The sequence below is a fragment of the Typopeltis vanoorti genome, chromosome 5 (assembly GCF_054136105.1).
Source record: "Typopeltis vanoorti isolate ZY-2024b chromosome 5, IOZ_Tvanoo_1.0, whole genome shotgun sequence".
In the NCBI taxonomy this organism is placed as follows: Eukaryota; Metazoa; Arthropoda; class Arachnida; order Uropygi; family Thelyphonidae; genus Typopeltis; species Typopeltis vanoorti.
This window is the reverse complement of record NC_143553.1, coordinates 110,715,237-110,727,707: the sequence shown is the minus strand read 5'-3', so window position 1 is coordinate 110,727,707 and position 12,471 is coordinate 110,715,237. Positions and strand designations below refer to the sequence as shown.

The window sequence follows — 12,471 nt, the reverse complement described above, 5'->3', positions numbered from 1 at the left end:
AAGAAATCAGTTTTCACTTGTATTTAATTTCACATTGAAATAATTTCATAACAAATGAAACAAAACTCACATTGTCTGTAGCATTAGCATCTGCCTTCATATCCATGAGTATACTGCAAACATCCAACTGTCCTCTCTCAGCTCCCAGATGAAGAGGTGTGCGTTTGTTCTGATATTAAAAATAAAACACTCTCTTTTAGTTAACAGACACTTGTTATCCCCAATTCAAAGATTATTTCATGGAAGTGACAAGTAAGTACACTTCGCTTACCAGAGTGAGAGCATCCAACACGGCACCATACTGAACGACCAACTTTCTCACAATGGCAGTGTATCCATTACGAGCGGCCAAATGGAGTGGAGTCATGCCTTTTTTGGATCGGGCATTCACGAAGGCGTTATGTTTTAATAAAATTTCAACAACCTCTTCATGACCATTTTCCCCAGCAAGATGTAGAGCTGCCTTACCAACCTGAAATTAAGAGAAAACAACTAATATTGAAACAGGGGGAAAATAAACTTTCGATGTTAAAATAAATAAAATTTCCCAGGAAATTATTTGATATTGTATTCGTTCTTTAGAGTTGTCGCTATTATTTACCTCGTCAAATACATCCACTCTGGCACTGTTCTGAAGAAGGAGTTTAACTAACTCAGGATGTCCTGTTTGGCACGCATACAATAGTGGCGTCCAGCCATTCTAGAAAATTCCAAATACAAAATTAAGAGTTATTTAGTTCAGCAGATTACTTACAATCATTACTGAATTAACAATAATCCACTCAAGTTAATGAATGATGCAAACAGCTGTATATTTCTTTCTAATTCGAAATTTTTATATTGATAGATACAGACTGATGAAATACGTTTACTTTTCGACATAAAAATGAAAATTATATATATATATATAATAGGACGATCACATTTTCATTATAGTTTCGTTAATCTGAATGTATCAACGCAGTGGCATCTTTTTCCTTAAGAGCCTCCATGATACACTCAGAAGACAAATGCTCATAGGTTGAAAAGATCCCATTTCGATCCGACCAGAGCTCAACCTGCTCTCATACCTAGGAAACATTGCCGAAGGAGTTATACTGAACAGATTACAAAATATCACCAGGGGAAAAAAACCTAATACCCAACGAACAGTTTAGCATCCGCGAGGCTCAGGCAGCTGAACAAATGGTGAGAGTCTTGGAATGCATTAATGTAGGATACAGTTGAAAAACAGTACACCGGTGGCATCTTTCTTTCGTTGCAAGGCATTCGACAAGGTCTGGTATAGAGAACTACTCTATAAACTAATCGACGTCAAACGCCATTAACCCTCACCAGGCCTTATCTGTTCTTATCTTGAAGATTGGAAGCTTCGTGTGAAACTACTACAGGAAGTCAGATCATCCGAACGTAGGATTACAACAGTTCTCTGCTGTCACCTTTACTCTTCGTCATCTATATGGCTAACATCGCCCGCACGGCCACCACAACAGTGGCTTCATATGCAAACGACACCGCAATTCTGGCCCGATCTCTAAGACTGAGACTGGTTACCGAAAAGCTGCAGACTGATATCTCAGAATTAGAGCAGTCAGGAGACGATGTATCAAAATCAGCGCAGGCTACAGTGTCACCCTCCTCTTCATGAGGAATCGGACACACTCCGAAGCGAGGTAATCATGTTTGACATCTGCTCCCCCTAGCAGCCAAATGCCAAATACTAAGGGACAGCTCGATAAAGGATTCCGCTTTGAGTCCTATGTAGAGTACGCCTGCTCAAAAGAAAACAAAGCAATAGGATAACTTTATCCGTTACTGAACCAACAAAGTTGGCTAGGTACGGAAATTAAGTCGCTCCTATACAAAATGATCATCAGACCTACATTGCTTAGAAAGAATTCAATGGACACCATAGTGTAAGGAACAAACAGCCGTGTCTCCCACCTTAAACCCTACGGGCATACTTTCCACAAGCGTACGATACCGATCAATAGGAATTTAGATCAGTCTTCCTGTAGGCATGTAATGAGGTTCTGGACTGTTGTAGGGCGGAAGTCCCTTGACCCCCACTCGACGCTCCAGTTCATCTCACGGATGTTCAATAGGGTTGAGACAAGAGATTTTTGGAAGCCAGTCAAGTGTGGTGAAGATCATGTTCACAAATGACGCAGTTACAGCAGCAGCAGCATTATGACACGGTGCATTGTCTTGCTGAAACAGAAAATGATCAGTACCATAGTCATGCAACAAAATAGGAAGCATTGCATTATTAAGAATGTCATATACCTCTCGGAGTTCATTGTTCGTGGCACTACCAACAGAGGTCTGATGCCAGACCAGAAAATACAGGACCATATCATGACTGCCAACCCCAAATTTCATACTTAGGGTCATACGCACTCTGGTAAGACACGTTCAGAGGGCATCCGCCACGCCCACACCCGTCCATCTGCTCAGTAGAGGGTGTGGGGGGATTTGTGCTCCATAACACAGCTTTCTTTCCAAGATTCCACATCCCGATGTACACGCACCACTGAAGACGACGCTGCATGTAGAGCTTGCATGTTACGATCCTACCAAGGAAACCCATGTTGTGAGCTTCAGTGCTGAATGATTTTGTGCAGATTCGTGTTCAGGTTAATGCTCAGAATTTCGCATTCAATGTTTTGGTCAGAAAATGGCAGTTTTTACGTATTATTCTTCGTAGCACCCTATGGTCTCTTTCATTGAGTGTGGTGGGTCGTCCACTGAAGGTATCCCTTGCAGTTTACTTCCTGTGCTTCCATCTCAGTACAGTATCACTAATTGTTGACCTGGAATGGCCCAATTTGTTAACAATCCAAACAGATGGACTTTAGGGAAATTCTGAACGCTCTGCCACGTGGCATCCTATCAAAACGCCTCTTTCAATCTTCATCAATTCCTTTCTCGCAACCATTTCACCCACTCACAATTGCACTATCTTGGAGCATTATATTCCTCTAATTTATATCGGCTACAAACACATGACTTGTTACATGGCACAATGCACCTTATCCATCGGGGGTGTCCGTTGACTTCTTTCCAAGTAGTGTATACTAGAGTGGATCGCCAAGCTGGGAGACACATGTCGGACTCGAACATCAGAAAACTACAAATCATACAAAACAAGTGCATCGCATGGCGTCAAATCTCTATGATTCATGAGGAATGTACAGATTCACCAACAAGCCGATATACCAGATATTTCAACATTCCTACGTAAAACGGCTTCAAACATTTTTGAGAATGCTGTCATCTACTCTAACCCATTAATCGGCCAGTCAGTGGACTACGACGAACACGGCTTCAATACATAAACGCCCTAAAACCGCACTGTGCAGGCAAGCATGAAATACACTACTGATCAGCTCACAATGGGCGGGCCAAGTGCTCACTAAACTAACCTAATTTGTGTTTTTTTCTTTCAGAAACCGATGAAGGCATAAAGAACCAAGGGTCGAGTCAGTCTTGTCAGAAGCGTTGACCGTAAACCTTCCAGTGCCCGAGATAATTTTGTAATGAATTTTCAGCTGAGAATAAGTTCGGGCATGGAAATACCAGGGTCTTTCATTACCCGGAACACTCGATTTTCTCAGAAAAATCGAACGCCCTCAGTTTACAGCCACAAACATAATACACTCGCCTCATAACCTTCTTTCTCTGCATAGGTGTAATATAATAATAATAATAAGAAGAAGAAGAAGGTCGTGTTAGTCATATGCCTAACCAAAATACATATTTTTGTGCGTAAACTTCGCGTATTCTCCTAGCCATTTTGTTTAGTTATGTGATGAAAAAACTTCTTTCATCTGTATATGTAGACCGGTTACTCGTCTTCAAATTAGAAATTCTGAACGATCTGTTTCAGAATTCCAATTTACAGTTCATAATTTTTTGTACTTATCATAAAAACGAATTATAGGATAAAACATATTTGTCACTTTTTTTTTACTTAGTTGTAATCCTTTTCAACTTAATTCATTCTAATTAGCTACTTTTAGCCTTCACCGTGGGAGAGATTTGACGCTAACATCAGGAAGTTTCGGAGCTATATTTGTTGAGTGTCTACTGTTTAGACAGTAGAGAGTCACTTGAACTCGTGCAAACAGGGATGGATTTTTATAGCTACGCGAACTCGAGCGAATTAATTCAGTGCTCACAGTTTTAAAGGTTATAGTTACACCAATAAGATGAGAAATATTACATTAGCGATTTTGATGCGCTAAACCCTCAAAATATCTGTCCAAATTAAAGCGGGAAACAACTGCGAATTCGTTTAAAAACGAGTAGCTGGACAAATGGTTTGAAACAGCAAAGGAAAACCTGTGAGTTGCATTTAGTGAAATATTTAGATATGACGAGTACATCTAAATATGTACTCTTATAAAAATATTTAGCATGCAACAACAAGATCTTTTGACAAAGGTGTATCAAATTAATAGTTTGTGGCTTGTGACTTTCGTTATTGTGAGCAGAGGTCGCCGCAAACATTGAGTCTGATATCGGAAACTTGAGCACAAAATGTTTTTCATGAGCACATCGACCAGCAAAAATTAGAGGGATTTTTTTTATTATGTTCTGATTAATGATTCTCTCTCTCTCTCTCTCTCTCTTTGTTTGTAATTTCTGTCCACCCACAGAGCTAATATAGCATATAGAGAAGAAACTTCCTTTATAGGATTACCATAAAAATCTGGGATTCGTCATTTAGTTTAAAAAATGTAAGAGAAAACAAAAAATCAGATACTGTTTTGATTTAGTAATTTTCTTGACCTGGTCGTAGCTATTGCGCGCGGTGTGTTGTGTGTGTGTGTGTGTGTGTGTGTGTGTGTGTGTGTGTGTGTGTGTGTGTGTGTGTGTGTGTGTGTGTGTGTGTGTGTGTGTGTGTGTGTGTGTGTGTGTGTGTGTGTGTGTGTGTGTGTGTGTGTGTGTGTGTGTGTGTGTGGAGGAGTTTAATCTAAGATATTTAGTAGTAAAAAGGAAGGAGCAACTATTTCATTTCTGTAAGGAAACCTCACTGTGTACATGTTTGTTTGTAAAAGTAAGTTGTGGACGAGCTTGCATACATGCTGAAGTTTATAATTCTTGTCTTTTTATTATTTAAAAAGGCGGAAATAAGAAAACATCTAGGTTTGCCTCTGTTATAGCAAAGCATCCAGATTGCTAGGTATCCTATCTTACCCTCACGAATATCAACGCATCTTGTAACTCTTGTTTTCCTGCGGTATTTTTCATTGTTTTTAATGTAAAAATTCTGCTTCATTGACTACTTTATATGCATCATAAGAAGAAAACTGTGCAATAAATATATTTTTATAATATTTTAAATATAAAATATAAATATATATTTTACTTCTCAAAAGAGAAATGGCTTATACTTGAAACATTATTAATTCTCATCATCCCTACCCATTTGCAATGCCTTCATTTTCTATTTTGAAATCTATTTTTAAATGAAACAAGCAAATATAATAAATGTCAAAACTTTGTTTCCTTACTTTGGCAATCCTGTTGCAAGCTGCTTGAAGTTCTCCTGGACCAAGGTGGGCTAATATTTCTTGAAGAACGTCAGCATTTCCCACTCGGCTACAATAATGTACAGGAGTCTCCCTTGTCTGTCAAAAAATGTCAGTTATAAGACTCTAATTGTTAGAATAATAGTCAACGGTATTAGGAACACCACTAATTATTATTTTATTAATCCAATCTAACTTTAAAATTATTTGTATCCAACAGTGTCCAGTGTGTTCTTACGAAAATCGCCAAATGATAAAAGATATATAAAATATAAGCTTTATAAAAGATAACTGCTATTGCGCATGTCATTTCTACGCAGGTATACCCATTAAGGCAGGGTTTCTCAAACTTTTTCTACGACGGAACACTTCACAAATCCTGAAATTTTCACGGAACACCTCGGTTATTTTGTAATGTATTAATTAATAATTAATTGGTAATTTAGCTGATTTTTATTATTAATTGATAATTAATTAAACATCGATTAGAGTTTCATTTAATTGATTTAATTAAAGTTTCAATAAACCATCATTAAATTAATTTGTGCTGATTTTCATTGACATATCCCATTCTGATCACCAGATATATTTATAATATTATTATAAGTACTTACGAGTGAATGCAGACTTTTTCTCCTGTGTGCTGGTAGTTTTCCCCTCCTTTTGTACATCCTGGAGATCGCTTTGTAGGCTTGAGGTGGATGACTCACTATCTGTTCCGTTACAAAAACCTTCATTATGAGACTTTTTAATACCAAAATTAAACAAAGTCCCGTGTCTTTGATTCATATTAGAATTTAAATCTGTATTCTTATTACTTTTAAAAAAATCACGGCACTCCGGTTTCAGAACAAGCACTTGCACACTGCAATACGAACATGCGAAGAAAGTATTCAGTATTATTAGATTTGAGAACCGGATACAGACTACCTTGATCTTCAATTTGGTTCGGAAAATTTTCTTTATACTTCCTTGCTGATTTAGTCACTGACATATGCAACACGGATGTTATTTCGTTCAGTTTTGAGAACACGCCGCCCATTGTTGTAATTGGCTTGCAGTATTCTCTTTCCCGATTGTTGAAAGATTTCGATGTGTGAAAATTAACGATAATTCGTGAATATTTCCATGTTTAAAAATATGGCGCTTGGTTACTGACATTTACTGAACAGAGGATATGCCACCATTGTTATAATCCGCTTGTAGGCAATTTTTATGACCGGTCATAAACAGCGGCATTCCCTTTCCCAAATGTTGAAAGGTTTCTATGTGTGAAAATTAACGATACACAGATGTTACAGATGTGATTAGGCGTTCCCAGTCTGAACTTTTCCACATATTCACGAATATTATTCTCCTCAGAATATTTCCACTATAAAATATTTATTCATGAAATTGATGCTTAGAAAACAAAAATGACAAATTCCAGAACTTCTCGCGGAACACCTATTCACCTTTCACAGAACACTAGTGTTCAGCGGAACACAGTTTGAGACACCCTGCATTAAGGTATAGCAGCCTTCATTCAGAACAAATTGTTTTTCAAACTATGTCATTTGAAAAACTCGTATTTGCACTTTTGTCTTTTCATGGCTGTTTACAAATAAAACCAAAGCATCTTATAGAAAAGTGGATAGATACAAATAAAAGGCCAAACATTCTGTTTTATTATTTTTTAATGAAACTTTTGCTATACGATTCCCCAAATGGTAGATAAGACATCATTGTTTGGAATAAGAGCCAGCCCTCCTTTACAAAAGATAGAATAATTATCCTCCATTTTTGACGTACGTTTTTTTTCCTGTGTAAGTAAAAAGTTAGACCAAACGTTGATGCTAATTTATTTTGCAATTAATTTGTATTCCATAACGCTACAGGTTACCAGATGTTTATCATAAGTCATAAAGAGCCACATAAGAATTACCGATCTATATAAACTGTGAAAGTAAATTCCAAAGTTAAGAGGGGAAAAAAACAGGGTAACGCTTACGTCTTGGGTTGTAACGTTTACATCCCCTTTATGTTGAAGGAGAAGTTTTGTAAGTTCTTTATCTTCTGTCGGGTAGTGATTTTTGTCCTTGGTCACCTCGGCTGCATAGTGAAGAACTGTCTCTCCAGCCTGTATTGAAATATAAAATATACACACTGAAAGCTGATATTTGAAACTCTTTTCTCTATTTTAAAATAAAATATTATGTGCTTTGGAAAATTTCAAGTATACAACCTTCATTTCTGCTGATACATTATTGCTATTACTACTTCATAAGTAAACTCATGCATGAGGTATGCTGAAGTTAATTTACCTGGTTTTGAAGATTAACTAAACCTGCTCCAGGATCTTTCGGTCGTTTGATTTTCCAATGCTCTAAAAGAGTTCTTGCTACAGAGTAATGGCAGTTACGTGCGGCTACATGAAGAGGACCCTCACCATTCTAAAAGCATTAATAAATAATTCATTTAAATCATTCCTAATTTAATTTTAGTTTACTTTATCATATAATAAAATATTAGTAACAACTTGGCATTTCTAAGGGAATATCAGAAATTAAAATACTAAAAAGCCACGCCTAACCTTAGTTAAAATAAAGAATTTAACATATGAAATAATATAAATTGCACAATTATCATAGAATTATATTTTAGTATGATTATTCTGACAGTTATGATATATATATATATACCACAAATACCACAAATTATGATGACAATAGACCGTCATAGATTCCATGGATTTATGAATAGAATGTCTTCTCTGCCTGCAACATATCTTACCATAATAAATCTTAAATTTTTTCACGTTGTTATCACTCCCAATAATATTGAATTCCACTAAATCACCATTCTCTACGTCATATGTGCCGGCCTGGTTGGCCGAGTGGTTAGCTTATCCGCTCTCCAGTCAAAAGGCTGGGTTCGAATCCCGCCGTGGAAATGGATGTATGCGATTGTCTGTGAAAATATTAGTGGTGGTGGTGGACAGTAGATGGCGTTGGTGTAGATGATGCGATTGGTTGATGGCGGATGAATGAGGCTGAGTGGTGGAGACGGTGTAGAGTAGATGTCCTCCCTCGATGAGTCTTGGACTCCCTGGAGGTGTCGAATAATATAATAATAAAAAAAAAGCTCACTTTCTTATTTACTACTTACTTCTCAAACTTCCAGGATTCTGGTCCGTATTCTTCCAAATTTTCTACAAGAAATTAATCATCTCTCATTTCTACTTCATCCGTTATCTAAATACTTTTCAGCAGCTTAAAATTATATCACTCTTACATCTATCTATCTGCCAACCTTTGAAGACTGCATACCTTCGATCCATCATCATAGCTAACATTCTACAATCCGGAAATAATTTATTGTCAACGGTCTCTGCAGCTTCTCCAAGTTTCTTCATCCTTTCCAAAAAAATCCTGGTGACCAGATATGAGCAAAATAGTAACATTATAAATAACATAGGCCTGCTGCGATGGAAAAGTTGTCTGAGAGGTAATAATTGAATCTTATAGATTTTTAGGTGCTGAGTTCAGAAAAAATAGTAAAAAAATTCCATCACCCACCAACTGTACCCAATTTCTAATTTTATCGTTTTTATTAGTAGTATTTGGATTTAAATTCAGCACACTGGTATTTATTTTCATTCTCCTTTAATTACAGCTAATTAGTTGTAGAAGTGCTTTCTGAAGTGCCTTTTTATGGTAAGTAAAGAAATTTCCACGAAACTTCTCATTCTTAAGATAGGAGAGGGAGGGAGGAATGCAGATAAAAGTGCAGGTGGCTACTTTGAATCTGATTAGCCCAGATAACGGATGACGTTCCTATTGTCACAGTGGGATTCTTAAGTTGAACTTTAGTCGTTGACTACTAAGGTTATCATATTTCTGAAAGGTGGCATATTTTTTTAAGTTAGTGTGAAGATTGAATTTAATGTGTTTGCGGTTTTTTTAATGTTTTTATGTAGTGTCGTGTAATAGTGTTGATATTAAAATTCGTTTAACTGTGTTTTAAGTGGTGTTTTTAATGGCTTCAAGAGGTTGCAAACATTCATCTAACATTTTCTGCTACATATGCGGGAAGTTAATGGTAAAGAAAAAAACAAAAACGAAGAAGCATTACAGATTTCGTGAAAAAAGTGTACTATACGTATTTTGGGATGAAACTTGGTGAATATGATAAGCCATGGGCGCCGCGTATAGTATGTTCCATTTGTGTAGAAGAACTTAGGTGGTCGAAAGGAATCGGCAGCGTCGAATCTGCAGCGATTCAAACGAAGAAGTTGAAGATTTCAATGATGACGAATACAAAGATAGTGGCCCACCTGAACTTTTTTTCACACACCGATTTAAAGGATTTGGTCAGAGATTTGGGTCTTCCTAAGGAATCTGCAGAGCTGCTGGGCTTGAGACTAAACAAAAAGAATTTGTTAGCCCCTGGCACTTCTTTCTCATGGTTTAGATATAGAGAAAGAGATTTTCTTCCTTACTTTTCAGAGGAAGGTGATTTAGTATACTGTAGCGATATTCCCCGACTGATAAGGTTATGTGTAGATATGTTATCAGAATGTTTAGGGTATAGTGTTGTTTAGGAGGAACAGAGAGAATAAAATGGGTGGGGGTGTTATTGATGATAGCTGATGAACTGCAGCCAAGGAGAATAGAAGTTGTATTGCAGGATAGTGAAAAGTGCTCGTTTGAGGCTATTCGGTGTGAGTAGTAGTATACCGGGCACTCTGAAAAAGATGAAGGTCAAGATAAGATAAGGAATCGTGGCGTTCTTGGGTAATAAGATCAGTGACATCATTGTGTGTGTGACGTCATGGGTTTGGAATATTTGGAATTTTTCTGGGGAACATATGTGTGTGTGTGTGTGTGTGATGTCACGTTGTTTGTTTGTTCGCATATGGTTAGAGATAATGAATCGTGTCGTGATTGGTGGGGCACTCCGAACAAAATAGGGGTAGGTGAATGGGGAAGGGACATCCGTGTCCTGGATGTGTGTTGTTATCAGATGAAGATAAGTGACATCATTTTTTAGTTGTAAATAAGTGACGTTATTGTTTTGAATGGAAAGGAAGATATATTAGTGGATAAGGAATCGTGTCGTGATTAGCGGAACACATCTGACCAGATCAAGATCAAGATGAGATAAGGAATCGTGACGTGGATGTGTGTTGTTATCAGATGAAGATAAGTGACATCATTTCTTAGTTGTAAATAAGTGACGTTATTGTTAGTTGTAAATAAGTGACGTTATTCTTTTGAATGGAAAAAGGAAGATATTAGTGGATAAGGATTGGTGTCGTGATTGGTGGGATACTATGAACAAAATAGGGGTAAGGTGAATGGGGGGGAAGCGACGTCAGTGTCTTGGATGTTTATTGTTATGAGTTGTAGATAAGTAAATGGTTTGCGTATGACATTATTGGTGATGGATAGTGATAAGATAAATTTTGGAATGTTTGGAATTGCGCTGGGCCCCCCTTTTGTCAGGGACATCACGTGGTGTGTTTGGTTCGTGTAAGAATTGTGGGTGATTTTAGAGAAAAGGAATCATGACGTTATGTGTTTGGAAATTTCGGGGGAACATGTCTCTGTGACATCAGATGGTGTTTTGGTTTGCCTATGGAATTGTGGGCAATGTTTTTAAGATAACATATCTTGCAATTTTCCTAGGGTGACACCCATCCATCATTGTCATCATGTTTTGTCTCTGGCTGTATATAGATGGTAGTACTAATTTTCCAATACATTTTGGGATATTTCTTTCCTGTTAAAGGTGAGAATTCTTAGAGTATAGTAGAGAGTCTAGTGGCGGCAGAGTTTTGACATTTCTGAAAAATTATATGCTGATGTCATTCAACCACAAACATTAGACATGAAAAGTCGCTAATGTATGTACCCTATGATTATTCTTATGAAAAAAAAAGACTATTCAGTATTAGAATTGTGCTTACCCAAACATACGAGCAGCTGTTATTGTAATTACAAATATCACTTGTTATGTTTAAGTTTAAAAAAAAGATAAACTTACGTTTCTTTCCAGAATGGAACATCTTGGAACTATTGAGGTTTTCTGAATATTCCAAATTGCTGATTTTAAACATATATTCACAGCACAAAACACACAAACACAAGATCTGAAATGCATTTGACTCTTTTTCATTATAGGTTACAGGGGCATTTCGTTTTTCCTTCACTCATAGCTATGTTTTTTTTGTTTTGTTTTTTTGACACACTTCTAGAGTTTCTTTGGTGACCGAGAACTTTTGTATGTAGTCTAGAAATTTTAATGATAATTTAAATTACTCACAATCTTTCCAGAATGACTCTTCTTAATGCGAATAGATATACCAAAATTAGTTGAATTAAAACATATATCCACACCACAGCACAGCACACCCACCCACCCACACAAGCTCGAAAGAACGTAATTTCTGTAAATAACCTGAAAAGCTATTTGACTTTTGTTCCCTTAGATTTTCTGTCCGTTTGGCAGTCCGTTAATTCCTTCGCATTGGGATCATACTATGTTTTTATTCCCATGGTGGTGAGTGTAAGGTCAAACTGTCTTTTCCTGACTAATATATCCACCAGCGATCAGTAATTTTGCATTTCAATGCAGATTTTTTTATATGGTTCTTTTTTTTTTCTCTTTCAAATGATTGGTTGTTCTATTTTACTTTTAAAATACTGTTAACTACATATTATTACTAGATAAATGAGTAAAATAAATAAATATGTGTGTGTGTGAATTTATTTTCCCCAATTGTAGATATTTCATGTGTTATCTGAACCTGACTCATTTCCTTTCGCAATTTGTGTACCTAGGTGAGAAATCTGTGTTTAGGTTGGAACTCTTCAGCTCTGTAATATACTTTGTTAATTTCTATGTTACCTTTTATTTGACTGTAATATTATTAACAAATTGTATTTACTGA

The 12,471-nt window shown here is 36.7% G+C and overlaps 1 protein-coding gene across 1 annotated transcript in view; it reads right to left on the bottom strand.

The window, feature by feature from the left end:
- Positions 1-12,471, bottom strand: part of LOC150106720 (uncharacterized) — a 129,685-nt gene that overhangs the window by 36,999 nt on the left and 80,215 nt on the right. Inside the window, exons 12-17 of the mRNA XM_090393460.1 lie at positions 7,841-7,969; positions 7,528-7,656; positions 5,520-5,636; positions 602-700; positions 272-472; positions 71-169 (exon numbers count right to left, since the gene is read on the bottom strand). Coding sequence (XP_090249586.1) covers positions 71-169; positions 272-472; positions 602-700; positions 5,520-5,636; positions 7,528-7,656; positions 7,841-7,969 — 774 coding nt within the window. The remainder of the gene's footprint in view (positions 1-70; positions 170-271; positions 473-601; positions 701-5,519; positions 5,637-7,527; positions 7,657-7,840; positions 7,970-12,471) is intronic.